Below are 22,307 nucleotides of genomic sequence, written 5' to 3'. Positions count from 1 at the left end.
GAGGTGGGGAGATGCGGGCCGGGGTCCGAGTCCTCCACGGCCTGCTTTGGGCCTGGGCACTGGGGGATGGGAGGGACACTGGCGGCTCCAGGTGAGCGCGCCCGCTACGCGCCCCCAGCCCGTCGGGCGCGGCCAGCTGCGCCGCGGGCGGAGTTCCCCGCCCCCCCCCCGCCGGCGCGGAAAAGCCTCGCCCCTCCCCGTCGCCGCCGCCCCTTCCAGCTGCCCCGGGGGCGGGGGCGGCGGCGCCGGGCTGGCCGCGGTGAATGGAGCCGCCGGGGCCGCCCGGCCGCGCTGCCCCCCCACGGAGCCGGGCCGGGAGCGCCTCCGGCGGCCGCGGCGGGGTAGTCCAGGCCCCTCCGTCAGGCTTGCGGTTTGGGAAGAAAAGGCGATGCCTCCGCCAAGAAAAGAGCGAGCGCGGCCCCCTCCCCCCTCCGCCGAGCCCAGGCGGCGGCGGCGGCACATCTAACGCGCGGGCACCCGGGCCGCCGCGGCCCCCGCAAATAAGCCCAGCCTCGGCCCCCGCCGCTCATTGGCGCGGGCCGCAGCCAGCGCACCCAGACCCTGCGCTGCCCTCGGACGGCCGGGCACGGAGCCCCAGCTGCGGAGGCCGACGGCACCCGGCCCCGAGCGCCTCGACGCCCAGCCGCGCGCGCCTTCTCCGCCAGGCCCGGCGGGCGGGAGCGGGGGCGAGGGAGCAGGAGCGGCCAGTGCTCCCGGCACCCCCGGCCCGGCACCCCGGCCGGGCATCCCCCGCCGCCGCCACCTCAAGGCCGCCCGCTCCCCGCAGGTGGACGGGGCCATGGGCCGAGGGGTGCGCGTGCTGCTGCTGCTGGGCCTGCTGCACTGCGCCGGGGGCAGCGAGGGCAAGAAGACCTGGCGGCGCCGGGGTCAGCAGCCGCCTCCTCCCCCGCGGACCGAGGCGGCGCCGGTGGCCGGACAGCCCGTGGAGAGCTTCCCGCTGGACTTCACGGCCGTGGAGGGCAACATGGACAGCTTCATGGCGCAGGTCAAGAGCCTGGCGCAGTCCCTGTACCCCTGCTCCGCGCAGCAGCTCAACGAGGACCTGCGCCTGCACCTCCTGCTCAACACGTCGGTGACCTGCAACGACGGCAGCCCCGCCGGGTAAGGCCCGCGCCCCGCGCCTCCCCGCCCCGCCCGACGCGCCCGGTCTCCGGCTGGACCTTCCCTGCGGGCCGCGGCTGTTCTCTCCCCAGGGAGAAAGGGCTTCCGTCGGGCGCCCCGCGATCCTGGCCCCGAGGAGGGCCCGGCTCGGTGACTCTCTGCGTGGGGAGCGGAGCGGCGCTGGAAGGGCTGGTCCCGGGCCAGCTCGGGCACTGACCCCTCGGCCTCTGGGCCCAGCCGCTCTGCTGGCGTCCTTCGGTCCCGGGGCGGGGAGATGGCAGCCCGAGAGCGCGCCTGGCTTCAGCGGGAACCGGCGACACTGGAGGGCGGGGATAGGCCTGCTGCCCACCTCCCCGCAGCCCCGAAGTAGATAAAAGACGTGAGGCCGGGGTTCGGGGAGCGGCGGGGGCGCCCACGCGCTCAACAGGCCGAGGACAGCCGGGGACAGCGGGAGACCTGGGCGTGGGGTCGGGGCTCGGCAGGAAGGCTCCCCGGCCGGGTCGGTGCGGTCCGCGCCTCCCGCGCTCCCCGCAGCGTCCCGTTCCCCCGCCAGGCGCGCTCCTTCAGTGCGGACGCGTTTCACGCTTCAAGCGCCGCCGCGCGCCCCAGGAGGACCGCCGCCCGTGCCGAGGTGATAGCGGGACCCGCGCCGGGCGGAACGTGGGGATTTTCCACGGACCACAGCCCCGCGCGGCCCGTTCCCCGCCCCGCGAGCGCCACCTCTCGGGACGGCCGCTGTCCCTGAGCTCCGCGTGGGCCTGGCCGAGGGCGCCCCCGTGCGACCGTCGCGCGAGGCCGGAACAGGTGGCGCGTTCCCTCCGCCAGAGTCGGGCGCGCAGGGCGCGGCGGGTCTGTAGCCCTGGCCGACCCCCCGCGGTGCGTTCTCACCCCCGCAGCTACTACCTGAAGGAGTCCAGGGGCAGTCGGCGGTGGCTCCTCTTCCTGGAAGGTGCGTCCGGGGCCGAGGCGGGGGGAGGCCGGGGGTCTCTCCGCGCGGGCCTGAGCGGTAGTGGTGTCCGCAGGCGGCTGGTACTGCTTCAACCGCGAGAACTGCGACTCCAGATACGACACCATGCGGCGCCTCATGAGCTCCCGGGACTGGCCGCGCACTCGCACAGGTCAGCGGCGAGCCCTGGGGAAGGCGGTCTCGACGTGAGGCCCGGGAGGAAGCCGCGCCCACGTCCTGGAGCCCCAGCGAGGCCCCCACCCCGCACATCATGCCCAGCCCGGCGCCCGGGTTTCCTAAGAGGAAGGGGCGCCTTTCACTCTCGCTTTTTGGGGCCCATTCCACATTAGCATTCAGGCGCTTACCCAGCGGCTCTGGCCCTCCCCGGGGTCAAAGCAGGGCAAGGGATTGAAGTCAAGGTCAGACCTGGTGTCCAGCCTAGCGGGGCACCGTGGCCATGGTGGCTTCCCGGGGGGTAACTAAACCCAACTGTCCTCCACTTTCCCGGCAACCTTGGTTCGGGCCAGCAACACCAGCACACCTCCCTTGCTGGGGCCAAGTAGGAGCCCCAACTCCTCACCAGGGTTCCCGGACCCGTCCCTACACAGCCTCCTCCCACTAGAAAGACCCACCACCTCTGTGTCCCCAGGCACAGGGATCCTGTCCTCACAGCCGGAGGAGAACCCCTACTGGTGGAACGCAAACATGGTGTAAGGGGGTGCAGGGTCTTGCCTGGGAGTCCTGCCTGGAGGGTGGTTCTTCCTGGGGGTCTTTCCTTGGGGGGTCATATTCTGAAATGGTCTTTCCTGGGGGTCCTGTTGTGGACGGTTCTTCTGGGGAGGTCCTGCCCTAGAGGGGTTCTGGAGGTGTTTCTTCCGTGGTGGGGAGGGGGCCCTGTCCTGGGATGGTCCTTCCTGGCGGGGAGGGGTCTATCCTGAGATGGGCCTTCCTGGCAGGGTCCTCTCCTGGGATGGTCCTTCCCGGGGGGATCCTGTCCTAGGTTGGTCCTTCCTTGTGGGGGGGTCTATCCTGGGATGGTCCTTCTTTCCTGGGGGGGTCCTGTCCTGGGTTGGTCTTTCCTGGGGGGTCTTACCCTGGAGGTCTTTCTTGAGGGGAAGTTCTATTCTGGGATGGTCCTTCCAGGGGAATCCTGTCCTGGGATGATCTTTTCTGGGGGTCCTGTCCTGGGGGTCCTTTCTGGAGGCTGCCGGGCAGCAGGCGCTGTGACAGGCTCACTCTGTTCTGCGTTGCAGCTTCATCCCCTACTGCTCCAGTGACGTTTGGAGCGGGGCTTCATCCAAGTCTGAGAAGAGTGAGTCTCGGCCTTCCCAGGGCCCGGCAGGGCAGGGACGAGGCGGGATGGCAGGGCAGGGACGAGGCGGGACAGCAGGACAGGGATGAGGCGGGACGGGGGGGTTTCTGGGGAAAAGCTGACTCTCAGCCTTGTCGTGCTTTCAAAGCCCTTGACAGTATGTCCCAGGGTGCCTGCCCCATGCACCCACTGCCCGCTTGTCCACGACTGTATGGGATCCTTATTTCTGAATATTCCCTGGGGAGGAGGCCCCAGCATGGCCTGGTGCACCCACCTTCTTCCAGTCCACCCCAGCCCCTGACCCCTTCTCAGAAGATTCCTCCCAGTCCCCTAGCGGGGCAAGAACTCCACTGCCAGCCATTCTGGGGTAGGAGGTGGTTCTCTCTGCCCAGGTCCCTACCTGAGGCCACCCCCTCCCTCTTGCAGACGAGTACGCCTTCATGGGTGCCCTCATCATCCAGGAGGTGGTGCGGGAGCTTCTGGGCAGAGGGCTGAGCGGGGCCAAGGTGCTGCTGCTGGCCGGGAGCAGGTGGGCAGGGCGGGGCAGGGCTGGAGGTGAGGGGCGAGGACGGTGTGCAGGGCGAATGGAAGGGGTGTGGGGTGGGGGTGTATGGGAGGCGAGGATGGAGTGGAGCCTGTGCAGATCTTGGCAGGTGGCTAGGAGGGTGAGAGGCTGGAGCTGGGAGAACCCGCATCATTGGGGACGTCTCTGAGGCCTGGCTTCAGAGTGCTGGGTAACCAGATGCTGTCCAGAGGATGCTTCTGGACGCCATGGTTGTTGGATATAGGGGAAGGTTTGGGCTGCAGGGACCTAAGTCGTTGCTTAGGGGTTGGCCATGGACTAATGCCCCTTCTCCAGGGCCCAGTAGGTGAGGATCACCTCTGTGGGTCCCTGTATCCCAGCAGGCATACAGGAGACCCAGGGGACATATGGGGAACAGATGAAGGGGCCTGAGGCCACATAGTTTATCTTCATTTTCAGATAAGGAAACTGAGGTAAAGAGACAGACAGAGGAAGGGGAGGAGGAAGGGGAGAGCCTGGCTGTGTCAGGGAAATGTAGCCTGCCAACCTGAACCCTGGCCTGCTCTGGAGGGGGCGGCCATGGGTCTTGCACCTGAAAAGAGAATGTAGAATGCATCCGCAGTTCAGAATGCATCAGGACTCCTGCCCCCCTCGGGGCACGGGCTGACGCTGAGCAGACTCGGGAGGTGAGTGCCTCTCCCCAGCCACCTGGCCTCACGTCTGGCCCTCCTTGCAGCGCGGGGGGAACCGGGGTGCTGCTGAATGTGGACCGTGTGGCTGAGCAGCTGGAGGAGCTGGGCTACCCGGCCATCCAGGTGCGAGGCCTGGCTGACTCCGGCTGGTTCCTGGACAACAAGCAGTATCGCCACACAGACTGCGTCGACACCATCACGTGTGCGCCCACGGAGGCCATCCGCCGTGGCATCAGGTGCCCCAGCGGAGAGGGCCCGTCCTCTTGATGCAGCTCTGCCCCAAAAGGGCCTGGGTGGAGTGGCATCTGTGGGTGGGGGGCTCCGGGGGACGAGGCCCACGGCAGCCTAACCTGTGGCTGTGGCTCCAGGTACTGGAACGGGGTGGTCCCAGAGCGCTGCCGACGCCAGTTCCAGGAGGGCGAGGAGTGGAACTGCTTCTTTGGCTACAAGGTCTACCCGACTCTGCGCTGTGAGTGGGCGGCAGTGCAGAGCACACAGGGCAGCAGGGGCGGCCACACTTCCTTGCTTCTGAAAATCCAGCATGGACTCCAGTCTCCTGGGCTGGGCTTGGAGACCACTGCCCTGGTCCAGGGAGGAGGCCGGCTGTGTGCCAGGGGGCCTAGTCGCTGCGGCATGCCTGGGACTTGCCTGCCCTCAGCACTGACACCCCCCAGTCCCAGGCAAAGTGGGACAGGTGGTCACCCTGTCCATACCGGTGGCTAGTGTGCTTTGGAGCTCATCCCGGTGCTGCCCCTCCCTGCTGCAGGGCCCCGGGCTAGTTCCTCCCCAGCCTCACGCTCTGAGGAATGGTGAGGTTATATGCAAGGGCATCATCACCATATTTCGGTGAAAGTGGAGTCGCTGAGAACCAGGCCAAGGTCATGGAAGGATTAACAAGAGCCCTTCTTCAAGGAAAGGCAGTTTATTTATTTAGTTATGAACCTATGGATTATAAAAAGGCTAGTTTGAAAGAAGGAAGCCACATTCTGTGGGGGCTTATGACTGACACCCCTGGGGAGAGTTGGGCCAAGGCTAGCTGGCCTGTGAGCCTCAGCAGCACTGCAGGGGGCCTGGGAGGGTGCTGAGCTCTGCCTGGGGTCGGGGGCAGCAGCGGGGACCTGGGGGTGCTGAGCTCTGAGCCTGGGGTGGGGGGCACTGCAGGGGTCTGGGGGTGCTGAGCTCTGAGCCTAGGGTGGGGGGCAGCAGCGGGAGTCATGGGGAGGCCGAACTGAGCCCCACCGCCTGCAGGCCCCGTGTTCGTGGTACAGTGGCTGTTTGACGAGGCACAGCTGACGGTGGACAATGTGCACCTGACGGGGCAGCCGGTGCAGGAGGGCCTGCGGTTGTATATCCAGAACCTCGGCCGCGAGCTGCGCCACACGCTCAAGGACGTGCCGTGAGTGTGTGGGCCCCGGGAGCCCCACGCCGGGTAGCTCCCTCTTTATTTAAAAATAGAGGTCCTAAAAAAACAAAAGAAGAAAAAAACAAAACAAAAAAAATAGAGGTCTTGTAGGCTGGGCGCGGTGACTCACACCTATAATCCCAGCACTTTGGGAGGCCCATGCAGGTGGATCACCTGAGGTCAGGAGTGCGAGACCAGCCTGGCCAACATGGCAAAACCCCATCTCCACAAAATATACAAAAATTAGTCCGGTGTAGTGGCGGGCGCCTGTAATCCCAGCTAATCAAGAGGCTGAGGCAAGAGAATCACTTGAACCGGGAGGTGGAGGTTGCAGTGAGCTGAGATCGTGCCACTGCACTCCAGCCTGTGCGATGGAGTAAGACTCTTGTCTCAAAAAATACATATATATGTGTATATATCACACACACAGAGAGAGAGAGGTCTTGGGCCTGGCATACTGGCTCACGCCTATAATCCCACCCCTTTGGGAGGCCAAGGCAGCAGGATTGCTGGAGGCCAGGAGTCCAAGACCAGCCTGGGCAACATGGTGAAACCCTGTCTGTACTGCACATACAAAAATTATCCAGGCATGGTGGCATCACCTGTAATCCCAGCTACTCAGGAGGCTGAGGCAGGAGGATCCCTTGAGCCCAGGAGTTCAAGGTTACAGTGAGCTAACCCTGCCTGTGGGAGGCAAGCAAGCTTCGATTGTACCACTACACTCCAGCTGGGGCGATAGAGCCAGACCCCAACTCAAAAGAAAATAAAAATAGAGTTCTGGATAGTAGCAGAATATTTGCCTGTCTAGGGCAGCCTCCTGCCGTCACCTGGGAGGGCCTGCCTGGAAGAGGTGGACTCTGAGCAGGGATTTGAGGCACAAAGGGAGAAGGGTCAGCCGGGAGCTGGCCAAATAGGGGGAGGCCCAGGCCAGAGGAGCAGCTGGCAGCCACAGCAACAGGAAGGGGCGATGGCCAGGCGGGGGACAGCTCTAGGGGAGTGGGGGTGGAAAAGGGGCTGAGGGAGTGGGGAGTTCACGAGCCACTGTCTCCTCTCCAACAGAGCCAGCTTTGCCCCCGCCTGCCTCTCCCATGAGATCATCATCCGGAGGTCAGTTTCCCTGCCCCGGGCAACTTGTGTCCATGACATCAACTTCAAAAGTCCACAGGCTCCTCAACCGCACTTGGCCTCCCACAGGCCTCTTCTTGGCGCTTCTAGGGGTGGGATTTCCTTGTAGGGGTGCCAGAGCCACTTGTACCAACAGCTGTATGGCAAGAATTAAGACTCAGCCCTGGGCTGGGTGCAGTGGCTCACGCCTGTAATCCCAGCACTTTGGGAGGTTGAGGCGGGTGGATCACCTGAGGTCAGGAGTTCGAGACCAGCCTGGCTAATATAGTGAAACCCTGTCTCTACTAAAAATACAATTAGCTGGGTGTGGTGGCGGGTGCCCGTAATCCAGCTACTCGGGAGGCTGAGGCAGAAGAATCGCTTGAACCCGGGAGATGGAGGTTATAGTGAGCTGAGATTGCAACATTGCACTCCATCCTGGGGGCAACAAGAGTGAAACTCCCATCTCGGAAAAAAAAAAAGACTCAGGCTGAGCAGTGGCTCACACCTGTAATCCCGGCTACTCAGGAGGCTGAGGTGGGAGGATCACTTGAACTCAGGAGGTTGAGGCTGCAGTGAGCAGTGATCACACCACTGCATTCTAGCCTGAGAGGCAGAGGGAGGCCTTGTCTCAAAAAAAAAAAAACAGGCTAGATATGGTGGCTCACGCCTGTTATCTCAACACTTTGGGAGGCCAATGGGGGCAGATCACCTGAGTTCGAGACCAGCTTGGCCAACATAGTGAAACCCCATCTCTACTAAAAATACAAAAATTAGCCAGTCGTGGTGGCACACGCCTGTAATCCCAGCTACTTGGGAGGCTGAGGCAGGAGAATTGCTTGAACCTGGGAGGCGGAGGTTGCAGTGAGCCGAGATCGTGCCATGGCTGGTCTCAAAAAAAAAACAACGGAAGCTAGGCGGACTGTCTGGAGGAGGAGCCAGCACTGAGGGGCCCAGACACCCGCTGCCCCAGTGCCACCTCACCCCCCACCAGCAGGCCCTCCCGTCTCTTCAGGACAGGGCCCCAGCCGTCCCCCTGTCTGGGTCTGCCCACTGCCCTCCTGCCCCGGCTTTCCCTGCCCCTCTCCCACAGCCCAGCCAGAGACATGGGACCTGCTGTCATCCCCAGCTGTGGCCTGGGGGTCCTTCCCAACCAAGAGGGGTAGCCAGAAGAGAAGCACTGGATTCCTCAGTCCACCAGCTCAGCCCCCACCTGGCCCCACCCATCAAGCCCTTTTATATTATTTTATAAAGTGACTTTTTTATTACTTTAATTTTTAAAAAAAAAGGAAAATAAGAATATATGATGAATGATATTGTTTTGTAACTTTTTAAAAATGATTTTAAAAAAAGGACCAAAAAAGAACCTCACCCTGCCGGCGTGTTTATTTGCTTCACACCTCCCCTGCTCCTCTCCCTCCCCTCCCTCCTCTCCCTCCCTCTCCTTTCTCCTCTCCCTCCCCCGCCTCCCCTCCCTGGCCCCAGGGCAGCAGGGAGACACAGGGAGGGGCCATGGGGACTCTCCAACTCTGACCCCTTCTTGGATGCACAGACTCAGAGCAGGGTCTTCCGGAGGGGCCCTGCTTCCCTTCAACCCTTCTGCAAATACCCACTTCCGAGGGCAGATGGTGCCAGCTGCGTTTCTTTTTACTTATTCATTTATTTAGAGACAGGATCTCATCGTGTTGCCCAGGCTGGAGTGCAGTGGCACAATCACAGCTCACTGCAGCCTTGAACTCCTGGGCTCAAGCAATTTCCCCACTTTGGCCTCCTGAATAGTTGGGATTACAGGCATGTGCCACCACACCCGGCTACTGTTTTAATTTTTTGTAGAGATGGAGTCTCCCTTTGTTGCCCAGACTGGTCTTGAACTCCTGGGCTCAAGCAATCCTCCCTGCTCAGCCTCCCAATGTGTTGAGATTATAGGCATGAGCCACTGCACTTGGTCCCTTTTTATTTTACTTTTTTATTGGGAAGAAATTTGCATAACACAGGATGAGCCATTTCCAAGTGGGCAACTCCGCATTTGTCGCACTCAGAGTGCCCTGCGATTCCCGGTTCTCTCTAGTTTCAAAACACTTGCCAGGCACGGTGGCTCACACCTGTAATCCCAGCACTTTGGGAGGCCAAGGCAGGCAGATCATGAGGTCAGGGGTTCGAGACCAGCCTGGCCAACATGACGAAACTCTGTCTCTACCAAAAATATAAAAAATTAGCTGGGTGTGGTGGCAGGCACCTGTAATCCTAGCTACTCGGGAGGCTGAGGCAGGAGAATTGCTTGAACCCGGGAGGCAGAGATTGCAGTGAGCCGAGATTGCATTGCACCACTACACTCCAGGCTGGGCAACAGAGCGAGACTCTGTCTCAAAAAAAAAAGAAAAGAAAAAAAATTTTTTTTTTTGAGATGGAGTCTTGCTGTGTCTCCCAGGCTGGAGTGCAGTGGCGCAATCTCGGCTCACTGCAACCTCTGCCTCCTGGGCTCAAGTGATTCTCCTGCCTCAGCCTCCCGACTAGCTGGAATCACAGGCATGTGCCACCACGCCCAGCTAATTTTTGTATTTTTAGTAGAGATGGGGTTTCGCCATGTTGGCCAGGCTGGTCTCAAACTCTCGACCTCAGGTGATCCACCTGCCTTGGCCTCCCAAAGTGCTGGAATTACAGGCGTGAGCCACCGCTCCCAGCCCCTAGTTTCAAAACTCTTATCAACCCAGAACACTTCCTACCCAGCTGACAATTCCTTAAACATTTGCATTTTATTTATTTCTAATGGGTCATTCCTGCACATGGTTCAAAATTCAAAAGATGCAGAAGATATGAGGGTGAATGCCCATTTCCCCCACAGCCCAGGTTCCCTGGCTCTGCTTCCAAGGGCAAACAGTGTTACCTTGTGGATATTCCCAGAGATCATTTTGTGAAAATTCCAGTAAACAGGTGCACACATTGACATACATGCATTTTTTTCTTTTACACAGATGGCTACACACCACACACTGGTGTCTCCTCCTCTTGATACTGTATCTCGGGGCGCGCAGTGAGCTGCCACAGGCGTGACAATCCAGGGCCTGCGGAGGGCTCTGCGGCACACGCAGGTGCAAAGGGTGCATATGCATAGCCTTGTCGTGTGGTCATCACGTTGCATAAGGGCAAGTATGTCTGTGGACTAAACCCCAGATGTGGGATTCCTGGGGCAAAAACATGAAGCTCTAGCCTGTCTCCCCAGCACTTTGGGAGGCCAGGGTGAGATGATCCCTTTGGCCCAGGAGTTTGAGACCAGCCTGGGCAACATAGGGAGACCCCTGTCTCTAAAAAAAGATTAAAACATTAGCTGGGTGTAGTGATGTACACTCTGGTCCCAGCTACTCAGGAGGCGGAGGTGGGAGGATCACTTAAGCCTGGGAAGTCACAGCTGCAGGGAGCAGTGATTGCGCCAGTGCACTCCAGCCTGAGTGACAGAGCAAGACCCTGTCTCAAAAAAAAAAAAACAAAAAAAACAGGCCAGGTGCGGTGTCTCACGCCTGTAATCCCAGAACTTTGGGAGGCTGAGGCTGGTGGATCACTTGATGTCAGAAGTTCAAGACCAGCCTGGCCAACATGGTGAAATCCTGTCTCTACTAAAAATACAATAATTAGCAGGGTGTGGTGGTGCACACCTGTAATCCCAGCTACTTGGGAGGCTGTGACAGGAGAACTGCTTGAACCCAGGAGGTGGAGGTTGCAGTGAGCCGAGATTGTGCCACTGCACTCCAGCCTGGGCGACAGAGCACGACTCTGTCTCAACACACACACACACACACACACACACACACACACCCATGAATCTCTGTAGTTTTGATAATATCAAGGTCACACCAATGCCAACCTTGGGCACAGTTGTGGGTGGAGCTTTCTGAGCAAAGCATTCCATGCCAATTGTCATGTGATCCCCTAGTAGCCCTACAAGGTGGGTTTCATTATAAACGCCAGTTTACAGGCCAGGCACGGTGGCTCATGCCTGTAATCTCATCACTTTGGGAGGCCGAGGTGGGCAGATTGCTTGAGGCCAGGAGTTTGAGACCAGACTGGGCAACATAGTGAAACCCCGTCTCTACTAAAGATACCAAAAAAAAAGGCCGGGCGCAGTGGCTCACGCCTGTAATCCCAGCACTTTGGGAGGCCTAGGCGGGTGGATCATGAGGTCAGGAGATCGAGACCATCCTGGCTAACACGGTGAAACCCCCGTCTCTACTGAAAATACCAAAAAATTAGCCGGGTGTGGGTGGTGGCGGGTGCCTGTAGTCCCAGCTACTCGGGAGGCTGAGGCATGAGAATTGCTTGAACCCAGGAGGCAGAGGTTGCAGTTAGCCGAGATCATACCATTGCACTCCAGCCTGGGTGACAGAGCAAGATTCTGACTAAAAAATAAAAAATAAAAATAAATAAATAAAATAAATAAATAAATAAAATAAAATAAAAACTCCAGTTTACAAAGAAACAGGCCCAGAGAGGCAATGTGACCATAAGGGTCAGAGGAGGACACGGGGCCAGGTCAGCCTGAGCTTCACACCTGCCCTGCGGCCACAGCTCCATTCCCAGAGTGGCCAGGACTGTAGGACCCTGTGCCTTGGGGACATGTCCTGGGGTCTGACTCTCTGTGCCAATGAGTCAGGGCTTCCCTGGGCCCAAGAACACCCAGACGGGACTGGTGCCCATGGGCAGGTGTCTGCCACCCCAGGCAGGGCCAAGTGGCCTGTCGCGATCCCCTTGTGGGTCACTCCTATGTGGTCTCCGGTGGGAATCCATGGAGTCCCAGCAGCCAATGGAGACGACAAGGTCAGAGACGTGGAGACCAAGGCTGGAGGTGAGAGAAGGGGTCTAGGGGAGTCTGGTGGCCTCCTCCTTGGGGCTTCCAGAGCCAGACCTCCAGGCAGGGCCTCGGACAGGACTCCCCACAAGGACAGAGCTCGGGAGGGAGAGGGGGCTGGGGGGCCCGAAAGAGGCCTGGCTGTCACCCTGTCTGGGGAGGCTTTACTGGGACAGGGCGCCTGCCGTGCTGTCAGAGCTAGGGGAGCCACATGAGAGGTGCTGGCTCTTGGCCAACTCTGGCTTGAGCACTGCGGTCTGGCAGGTGTGATGTTTGCTCCTCTGAGGTGGCCGAAAGGGACCTGAGGGCGGATAGTGGTGTGTGTCTGGGGGGACCAAGCTCACTGAACAGGACACTTGTGGGTTGGGCCCAAAGAGATTTCACCGACAAATAAACCCTTTCTTCCCACATTTGTGCCGAAAGAAAAAGAGGCGCAGCTCACCTAATGGTCAGTCAATCGGTGCCACACGTTCCTGCAGGACCAGGGACAAAATGAGCCCTAGAGCATGAAGAGGACGCTGGCCTGTAGCTCCGCGGTGACGGTGACCACAGGCTGTCCTGCAGGACCAGGGACAAAAGGAACCCTAGGACATGAAGAGGACACTGGCCTGTAACTCCGCAGTGATGGTGATCCCAACCTGTCCACACTGACTTCTCACCTTTCCCAGGATGGTTGGCGCCTTTCACTCTCTGGAGCGAAAACACTCAGGACATCCACCCGACACTGAGCCGTGTCTCTTCCAGCAGCGATGGCTGAGGCATAGCCTTTGCTATTCAGGGACTGGAAGCAGGGAACTTCCACTGTGTGACAACATTACAAATTTAAACTCTGTACTTAAAAAGCCAGCCTGGTGTGGTGGCTCACGCCTGTAATCCCAACACTTTGGGAGGCCGAGGCAGGCGAATCACGAGGTCAGGAGATTGAGACCAGCCTGACCAATGTGGTGAAACTCTGTCTCTACTAAAAATAGAAAAATTATCTGGGCATGGTGCTGTGTGCCTGTAATTCCAGCTACCCAGGAGGCTGAGGCAAGAGAATCTCTTGAACCCAGGAGGCAGAGATTGCAGTGAGCTGAGATCATGCCACTGTACTCCAGCCTGGGCAACAGAGCGAGGCCCCATCTTCAATAAATAAATAAGTAAAAATAAAAATATTTGTTAACATTTGTGAATGTATACCACAGTAGCAACAAGCATGCCTGGCTCCCATATCTTGGTCTCTGATGCCATTCCCCCAACACAAGGAACCAGGTTCCTAGGAGACATGGCTGACTCCAGGGCTGGGCTGGTGTCTGAGACAGGAAAAAAAACAGTGTTTTCCCTGCTCTCACACACTCAACAGTCAACATCCAACACGGAATACTTCACCTCTGGTCACCAAAATGTGTGTGGGGATTTTCCCCAAACACCAAGCAAGTCTCCAGTGGACACCAACTGGGCGTCCTCCAACCCTGCTCCATCGAGTCTCCCGCGGACACTGCTGGGCGTCCTCCAACCCTGTTCCATTGTGACACTTTCTCCCTGGAGACAGTACCCGATCCTGCAGGATAAGGTCTCAGTCCCACAAGAGTGTCCTCCACTTCAGATGCCAGTCCCAAGTACAGCTGTCCCTTTGTATCCTTGGGGGATGGGATCCAGGACCTCCAAGCACCAGAATCCACAAGGCCGGAGTCCCTGATACAAAATGGCATGTTATTTGCATATAACCTGTGCACCCCGTCCTCTGGACTTAAATCACCTCTAGATTACTTATAACACCTGGTATATAAATTCTATGTAAACAGTTGTTACATAGTATTGCTTTTTAAATTTGTATTATTTGTATTATTATTATTATTACTATTATTTTGAGATGGAGTCTCCCTCTGTCACCCAGGCTGAACTACAGTGGCATGATCTTGGCTCACTGCAATCTCCGCCTCCCAGGTTCAAGCGAGTCTCCTGCCTCAGCCTCTGGAGTAGCTGGGATTACAGGCACATACCACCAGGCCTGGCTAATTTCTGTATTTTTAGTAGAGATGGGATTTCACCATGTTGGTTGGTCAGGCTGGTCTCGAACTCCTGACTTCAGGTGATCCACCCGCCTCGGCCTCCCACAGTGCTGGATGTACAGGCATGAGCCACTGCGCCTGGCCTTATTTACTGTTTTATTTATTTATTTTTTGTATTTATTTTATTATTATTATTTTTTGAGACGGAGTCTCGCTCTGTTGACCAGGCTGGAGTGCAGTGGCGTGATCTTGGCTCACTGCAAGCTCTGGCTCCCAGGTTCACGCCATTCTTCTGCCTCAGCCTCCTGAGTAGCTGGGACTACCAGCGCCCACCGCCACACCCGGCTAATTTTTTGTATTTTTAGTAGAGACGGGTTTCATCACGTTGGCCAAGATGGTCTCGATCTCCTGATCTTGTGATCCGCCCTCCTCAGCCTCCCAAAGTGCTGGGATTATAGGCATGAGCCACCGTGCCCTGCCTTTTATTCTTTTTTTTGAGACTGAGTTTGGCTCTGTCACCAGGCTACAGTGCAGTGGCACAATCTTGGCTCACTGCAACCTCTGCCTCCTGGGCTCAAGCAATTCTCCTGCCTCAGCCTCCCAAGTAGCTGGGACTACAGGCACCTGCCACCACGCCCGGCTAATTTTTGTATTTTTAGTAGAAATGGGGTTTCACCATGTTGGCCTGGCTGGTCTCAAACTCCTGACCTCAGGTGATCCGCCTGCCTCAGCCTCTCAATGTGCTGGGATTACAGGCATGACCCACCGTGCCGGGCCAGTATTTTTTGTATTTTCAGTTCGAGGTTTGTTGAATACTTGGATGTGGAACCTGAGGACAGATGACGAGATGTAGCAGGTGTCACCCACCCTCTGGCCAGCTGAGGTTCCCATGGCCCCTCCTCCAGTTTGGCGACTTTGCTGGAGTGGCTCACAGAACTCAGGGAAGCATTTTCCTCATTTTATTATTTATTGATTTACTTTTGGAGATGGGGTCTCACTGTGTTGCCCAGGCTGGAGTGTGACGGCATAATCACAGTTCACTGAACCCTCAACCTCCTGGGTTCAAGCAATCCTCCCACCTCAACCTCCCAAGTAGCTAGGATTACAGATGTGCACCACCATGCCCAACTAATTTTTTTTTTTTTTTTTTGAAATGGAGTCTCACTCTTTGCCCAGGCTGGAGTGCAGTGGTGCAATCTCAGCTTACAGCAACCTCCGTCTCCTAGGTTCAAGTGATTCTCTTACCTCAGCCTCCCCAGTAACTGAGATTACAGGCATGTGCCATCACACTCAGCCAATTTTTTTTTTTTTTTTTCAGACAGAGTCTTGCTCTGTTGCCCAGGCTGGAGCGCGGTGGCGTGATCTTGGCTCACTACAAGCTCCGCTTCCCGGGTTCATGCCATTCTCCTGCCTCAGCCTCCGGAGTAGCTAGGACTACAGGCGCTCGCCACCACACCCGGATAATTTTTTGTATTTTTAGTAGAGATAGGGTTTCACTGTGTTAGCCAGGATGGTCTCAATCTCCTGACCTCGTGATCCGCCCGCCTCGGCCTCTCAAAGTGCTGGGATTACAGGCGTGAGCCACCGCACCCAGCCAATTTTTTTTTTTTTTTAAATACAGACAGAGTTTTACCATATTGGACAGGCTGGTCTCAAACCCCTGACCTTAAATGACCTACCTGCCTTGGCCTCCCAAAGTGCTGGAATGACAGGTGTGACCTACTGCGCCCAGCCAATTTTTGTATTTTTTGTAGAGATAGGGTCTCACTATGTTGCCCAGGCTGGTCTGGAACTCCTGAGCTCAAGTGATCTGCCTGCCTCAGACTCCCAAAATGCCGGGATGACAGGTGTCAACCACTGAGCTCTGCCAGCACTTTATTTATGTTTCCCCATGTGTGACAAAGGACCCAGATGAACAGCAGATAGAGGCAATGCTATTCATCTGGAGGCCTCTCCAGGGAGCCTCCAGGACCCTCCAAACATTCCGCCACCTGGAAACCTCCCAACCCTGTCCTTTTGGGTTTTATGGAGGCTTCATTACGTAGGCATGACTGATTACATCATTGGTCACTGGTGATCAGCTCAGCCTTCAGCCCCTGTCCCTCCTGGAGGTTGCAAGTGGGGCTAGAAGCTCTGCCCTTCTTCTGATCACACAGTAGTTGCAACCAACCCCCCACCCCAAGGCTGTCCAGGAGCCCACCAGGAGTCACCTCATTAGAACAAAAGACGCTCCTGTCACCCAGGAAATTCCAGGGGATTGGGAGCCCCATGTCAGCTGCTCTTGTAAATTAGGAGATTACAAAGGTTTTAGGAGCTCTATGTCAGGAACCAGGGTCAAAGACCAAACACCACAATAAAAGACTCCTCCTGCCTCTGTCTGAAAGGGTCTTAGAAGTTCTGTCTCAGAAACCCAGGACAGAGATTCAGTATGCATTTCTTTTTCTTTTTCTTTTTCTTTTTTTTTTTTTTTTTGAGACGGTGTCTCGCTCTGTCGCGATCTCAGCTCACTGCAAACTCCACCTCCTAGGTTCACACCATTCTCCCGCCTCAGCCTCCCGAGGAGCTGGGACTACAGGCGCGTGCCACCATGCCCGGCTAATTTTGTTTTTGTATTTTTAGTAGAGACGGGGTTTCACTGTGTTAGCCAGGATGGTCTCAATCTCTCCTGACCTTGTGATCCACCCTCCTCGGCCTCCCAAAGTGTTGGGATTACAAGTGTGAGCCACTGTGCCCGGCCCCATTTTTTTTTTTTTTTTTTTTTTGAGATGGAGTCTAGCTCTGTCACCCAGGCTGGAGTGCAATGGCGTGATTTCGGCTCACTGCAACCTCTGCCTCCCGAGTTCAAGCGATTCTTCTGCCTCAGCCTCCTGAGTAGCTGGGACTACAGGCACATGCCACTATGCCCGGCTAATTTTTTTTTTTTTGAGACGGAGTCTTTCTCTGTCCCCCAGGCTGGAGTGCAATGGCGCGATCTCGGCTCACTGCAAGCTCCGCCTCCCGGGTTCACGCCATTCTCCTGCCTCAGCCTCCCAAGTAGCTGGGACTACAGGCACCCGCCAACACGCCCGGCTAATTTTTTGTATTTTTAGTAGAGACAGGGTTTCACTGTGTTAGCCAGGATGGTCTCGATCTCCTGACCTCGTGATCCGCCCACCTCGGTCTCCCAAAGTGCTGGGATTACAGGCTTGAGCCACCACGCCCGGCCTAATTTTTTTGTATTTTTAGTAGAGACGAGGTTTCACCATGTTAGCCAGGATGGTCTGTATCTCCTGACCTCGTGATCTGTCCACCTCGGCCTCCCAAAGTGCTGGATTACAGGTGTGGGCCACCGCGCCCAGCCTCAGTATGCATTTTTTATTATATAACAGTATCACAGTCAGCAAATACACAGGTTGAACCTGGAATATCTTGTAGTGCCAAAAAGTAAGGAAGTGCTTACACACACACACACACACACACACACACACACACACACACACACATTCATGGAAGTATGTCGGGGGAGCCCGGCAGACCGCAAGAGCCCCCGTAGCTCTGAATTATAATCCAAACTATAAACACCCAGCCAGGCACGGTGGCTCACGCCTGTAATCCCAGCACTTCGGGAAGCTGAGGCGGGCGGATCACTTGAGATCAGGAGTTCGAGACCAGCCTGGCCAACATGGTAAACCCACGTCTCTACTAAAAATACAAATATTAGCTTAGCATGGTGGCCAGCGCCTATAAGCCCAGCTACTCAGGAGGCTGAGGCTGGAGAATCAGTTAAACCCAGGAGACAGAGGTTGCAGTGAGCCAAGATCGTGCCACCGCACTCCAGTCTGGGTGACAGAGCGAGACTCCGTCTCAAAAATACAACAACAGGCTGGGCGCGATGGCTCACGCCTGTAATCCCAGCACTTTGGGAGGCCGAGGCAGGTGGATCATAAGATCAAGAGATCGAGACTATCCTGGTCAACATAGTGAAACCCTGTCTCTACTGAAAACACAAAAATTACCTGGGCGTGGTGGCACGCACCTGTTGTCCCAGCTACTAGGGAGGCTGAGGCAGGAGAATTGCTTGAGCCTGGGAGGTGGAGGTTGCAGTGAGTTGAGATCGTGCCACTGCACCCCAGCCCAAGTGACAGAGCTAGACTCCATCTCAAAAAAAAAAAAACTACCACCAACAAAAAAACAAAGTGTAAACATCCGTAAATCCACACTGCTATAGACACATCATTGAACAAACAAATAAATGGGGGAGGAGACAAGTCTCTTTTGCAGAAGAATTCTACATAATTTTTGCAGACACTCTGCCCCTAGGGAGGGGGAGCCTAACCCCCCACTTCTTCCTTGGGGGCTCCAAATCACGACTTCTCCACAAAGGGCACTAGGTGGACAGAGGGACTTCACGGTGGAGAAATCTGACAGGCTCCAAGTCAGCCAGATGACCCAGGCCAGCCCCACCCGTGACCTGGCAGGTGGGGAGCATACACCCTTGATAGGCTGGGATGAGGACGGGACTTCAACCCTGCAGTCTTCCTCCTAAAACCCATATCCCCTGTCTAACCAGGAGAAAGATACCAGACCAATCCCCACAGAGGGACACCCTCCAAAACACCTGGCCAGCGCTCCTCAAAACTGCCAAGGTCATCAAACATGAGAGAAGCGGAGAGGAGCCTGAGACCCGAGGACTGAGTGTCCTGTGGGGTCCGGGATGGGCTCCTGGGACAGGAAAAGGACAGCAGGTGAAACCCAGGCAATAGAAATCAAGTGTGCGCATTAGTCAATAACAATGTATCAGTATTGGCTGTGATTCATTAACTGTAACAAAGCCCGCCCCCCATAGCTCACTAGGAGGTTAACAATAGGGAGGCTGGGTAAGGGCTATGTGGGAGGCTGTATTACCTGGTGAATTTTTCTGCTAATTGAAAACTATTCTAAGGCTGGGCATGGTGGTTCACGCCTGTAATCCCAGCACTTTGCGAGGCTGAGGCAGTCAGACCACCTGAGGTCGGGAGTTTGAGACCAGCCTGACCAACACGGGGAAACCCCGTCTCTACTAAAAATACAAAATTAGCCGGGCATCGTGGTACACGCATGTAATCCCAGCTACTCGGGAGGCTGAGGCAGGAGAATTGCTTAAACCTGGGAGGTGGAGGTTGCAGTGAACTGAGATGGTGCCATTGCACTCCAGTCTGGATGACAGAGAGAGACTTCATCTAAAAAAAAAAAAAGGAAAGAAAGAAAAAGGAAGACCAGGTCTGTGGAATCTAAGGTCACACTGTCATATTTGAAGAATTACTTAATTAATTAAGTGTCTGGGGGGAGAGAGAGCTCAGACATGACAAAATTTCAATGAGTTCTGAACTTAGGTGAAGGGTATATGAATGTTTGTTGTGCTATTTTGCAACCCTTCTGGGGATTTAAGTGTTTTTTTTTTCTCTCTCTTTTTTTTTTTTTTTGGAGACAGAGTCTCGCTCTGTCACCCAGGCTGGAATGCAGTGGCGCAATCTCAGCTCACTGCAAGCTCCGCCTCCTGGGTTCAAGTGATTCTCCTGCCTCAGCCTAGCGAATAGCTGGGGCTACAGGCGCCCGCCACCATGCCCGGCTAATTTCTTGTATTTTTAGTAGAGATGGGGTTTCACCATGTTAGCCAGGATGGTCTCGATCTCCTGACCTCCTGATCCACCCTCCTCAGCCTCCCAAAGTGCTGGGATTACAGGCGTGACCCATCCCGCCTGGCTGGATTTAAGTTTTTCTAACTAAAAAGTCCAGGAAACACCTACAAGGATACACTGGAAAATGTTCAAAGTGGTTGAATCCAGGTGATGGAATTACAGGCAATTTTTCTTTCTCTTTTTAGTAACAAAGCTGGGTGCAGTGGCTAACGCCTATAATCCCAGCACTTTGGGAGGCTGAGGTGGGTGGACTGCCTGAGGTCAGAAGTTCTTTTTTTTTTTTTTTTTTTTTTTGAGACGGAGTCTTGCTCTGTCGCCCAGGCTGGAGTGCAGTGGCGCAGTCTCGGCTCACTGCAAGCTCCGCCTCCCGGGTTCACGCCATTCTCCTGCCTCAGCCTCTCCGAGTAGCTGGGACTACAGGCGCCCGCCACTACGCCCGGCTAATTTTTTTGTATTTTTAGTAGAGACAGGGTTTCACCGTGGTCTCGATCTCCTGACCTCGTGATCCGCCCGCCTCGGCCTCCCAAAGTGCTGGGATTACAAGCGTGAGCCACTGCGCCCGGCAAGGTCAGAAGTTCTAAACCAGCCTGGCCAACATAGTGAAACCCCATTTCTACTAAAAATACAAAAAATTAGCCGGGCATGGTGGCGTGCACCTGTAATCCCAACTGCTAGGGAGGCTGAGGCAGGAGAATCACCTGAACCTGGGAGGCAGAGGTTGCAGTGAGCCGAGATTGCGCCACTGCACTCCAGCCCGGATGATAAGAGTGAAACTCCGTCTCAAAAAGAAAAAAAATTAAAAATTCAGTAAGAGTCAGGGCGCGGTGGCTCATGCCTGTAATCCTAGCACTTTGGGAGGCCTAGGCGGGCGGATCACAAGGTCAGGAGATCGAGACCATTCTGGCTAACATGGTGAAACCCTGTGTCTACTAAAAATACAAAAAATTAGCCAGGCGTGGTGGCGGGCACCTGTAGTCCCAGCTACTCGAGAGGCTGACGCAGGAGAATGGCGTGAACCCGGGAGGCAGAGCTTGCAGTGAGCCAAGATCGCGCCATTGCACTCCAATCTGGGCGACAGAGCGAGACTCTGTCTCAAAAAAAGAAAAAAATTAGTAAGAAATCATTTTTTTCCGGCTGGGCGTGGTGGCTCATGCCTGTAATCCCAGCACTTTGGGAAGCCGGGGCAGGTGGATCATGAGGTCAGGATATCGAGACCATCCTGGCTAACAGGGTAAAACCCTGTCTCTACTAAAAACACAAAAAATTATCCGGGCGTGGTGGCAGGTGCCTGTAGTCCCAGCTACTCGGGAGGTTGAGGCAGGAGAATGGCACGAAGCTGGGAGGCGGAGCTTGCAGTGAGCGGAGATCGTGCCACTGTACTCCAGCCTGAGCAACAGAGCAAGACTCTGTCTCAAAAAAAAAGAAATCATTTTTTTCCTTTTTAAAAACATTTAATATTTTAGCTTAAAAATGGAAGAGTTGGGAGTGAGTGCAAGTGGTTAAATAAATAAATAAGTAAATAAATAAAAAGGCTGAGGCAGGAGGATCACTTGAGCCTGGGAGGTCGAGGCTGCAGTGAGCTGTGATCTCACCACTGCATTCCAACCTGAATGACAGAGCTAGACCCTGTCTTGAAAAAAAAGAGGGGCCGGGCCTAGTGGCTCATGCCTGTAATCCCAGCACTTTGGGAGGCCAAGGCAGGCGGATCACGAGGTCAAGAGATCAAGACCAGCCTGGCCAACATGGTGAAACCCCGTCTCTATTAAAAATACAAAAAAATTAGCCAGGCATGGTGGCTCACGCCTGTAATCTCAGCTACTTGGGAGACTGAGGCAGGATAATTGCTTGAACCCGGGAGCCAAGACCACGCCATTGCACTCCAGCCTGGGTGACAGAATGAGGCTCCGTCTCAAAAAAAAAAAAAAAAAAAAAGGGAAGAGTTGAGTGTTTTTCTAGGTGTTTAATGTGAAGGACAAGTGAAGAGCCCCAGAATGGCCCCTGCAGACAGTAACTAACAGTCAAACGTCTCTGCCCCAGGCAGGTTAGGGATAAGACAGAATGAGGGTGGGGAGCAGGGCTTGGGGAGTAGAGGCCACGGTCTCCATGCTCTGCTCCCCCCATGGCCGCAGCAGAGCCCTGCGAACCCCAGGCAATAACAGCAGAATCCTGAAGCCCATGCAGGCTCTGAACCACGCGGCCATCTGGACAGGGTAAGATAAATGTTGGGGAAACCACCCCCAATCCCCTCGAGCCCCGGGAGCCCGGGCTGCCGCCTCCTGCCTCCTACACCCCTCCCCCACACAGCTGGCCCTGGAGGCTGCTGGAGCTGGGGTTACCCCGTGGGGACCCTCATGCTCTCTGCTCCCCTCCTTCTCCCTCCCCCTCCCCCACGAACCACGAAACCAACTGACCAGACTGACAGATGCAGGTGCGCGGGAGGCGGAGGTGGGGGTGGTGCGAGCAGCCAATGGGTTAATGGTCCTGGCAGGGGCTCCACAGGGGACCAGGGGTCAGATGTCTCTCTAAGATGGGGACAGGCACGTGGGCTGCTATTCCGGGGCTCTGATCACGGCTGTCTATTTATAGCGCTGGGGGGGGCCGCCTCACATAGGCAGGAGAGAGGCTGCCCTGCTGCAATGTCACCATCGTCACTGCCTCTGCAGGCTGCAGGCACCTGCCACTACCGCAGGGGACTGAGGGGCCTTGGCCCAGCAGGGA

The 22,307-nt window shown here is 56.2% G+C and overlaps 1 protein-coding gene and 1 long non-coding RNA gene across 2 annotated transcripts; one reads left to right on the top strand and one right to left on the bottom strand.

The window, feature by feature from the left end:
- Positions 1-559: 559 nt before the first annotated feature.
- On the top strand, positions 560-7,982 carry NOTUM (notum, palmitoleoyl-protein carboxylesterase). Its single transcript, XM_032178007.2, has 10 exons — positions 560-1,122; positions 2,019-2,071; positions 2,145-2,240; positions 2,718-2,778; positions 3,322-3,380; positions 3,807-3,909; positions 4,640-4,831; positions 4,964-5,064; positions 5,844-5,991; positions 7,057-7,982. The coding sequence occupies exons 1-10, from the start codon at positions 800-802 to the stop codon at positions 7,229-7,231; spliced, it is 1,311 nt and encodes a 436-aa protein (XP_032033898.1). The 5' UTR covers positions 560-799; the 3' UTR covers positions 7,232-7,982.
- LOC131381355 (uncharacterized) lies at positions 7,202-22,257 on the bottom strand. The gene is made up of 3 exons (XR_009210038.1): positions 22,001-22,257; positions 12,384-13,615; positions 7,202-7,258 (listed from the first exon to the last, which is right to left on the bottom strand). It is a non-coding gene; the product is annotated as an uncharacterized LOC131381355 (long non-coding RNA).
- Positions 22,258-22,307: the final 50 nt, after the last annotated feature.

The sequence above is a fragment of the Hylobates moloch genome, unplaced genomic scaffold, assembly GCF_009828535.3.
Source record: "Hylobates moloch isolate HMO894 unplaced genomic scaffold, HMol_V3 SCAFFOLD_15, whole genome shotgun sequence".
Lineage (NCBI taxonomy): Eukaryota > Metazoa > Chordata > Mammalia > Primates > Hylobatidae > Hylobates > Hylobates moloch.
Note: the sequence above shows the minus strand (reverse complement) of the source record. Positions and strands in the feature narration are given on the sequence as shown.

What these genes read in the sequence shown, in the direction of transcription:
- NOTUM (XM_032178007.2), top strand. Translation starts at nt 800, where the DNA reads ATGGGCCGAGGGGTGCGCGTGCTGCTGCTGCTGGGCCTGCTGCACTGC. An exon ending in GTGGCTCCTCTTCCTGGAAG is followed by an intron (nt 2,072 to 2,144) that starts GTGCGTCCGGGG and finishes TGGTGTCCGCAG; the next exon opens with GCGGCTGGTACTGCTTCAAC. An exon ending in TTCATCCAAGTCTGAGAAGA is followed by an intron (nt 3,381 to 3,806) that starts GTGAGTCTCGGC and finishes TCCCTCTTGCAG; the next exon opens with ACGAGTACGCCTTCATGGGT.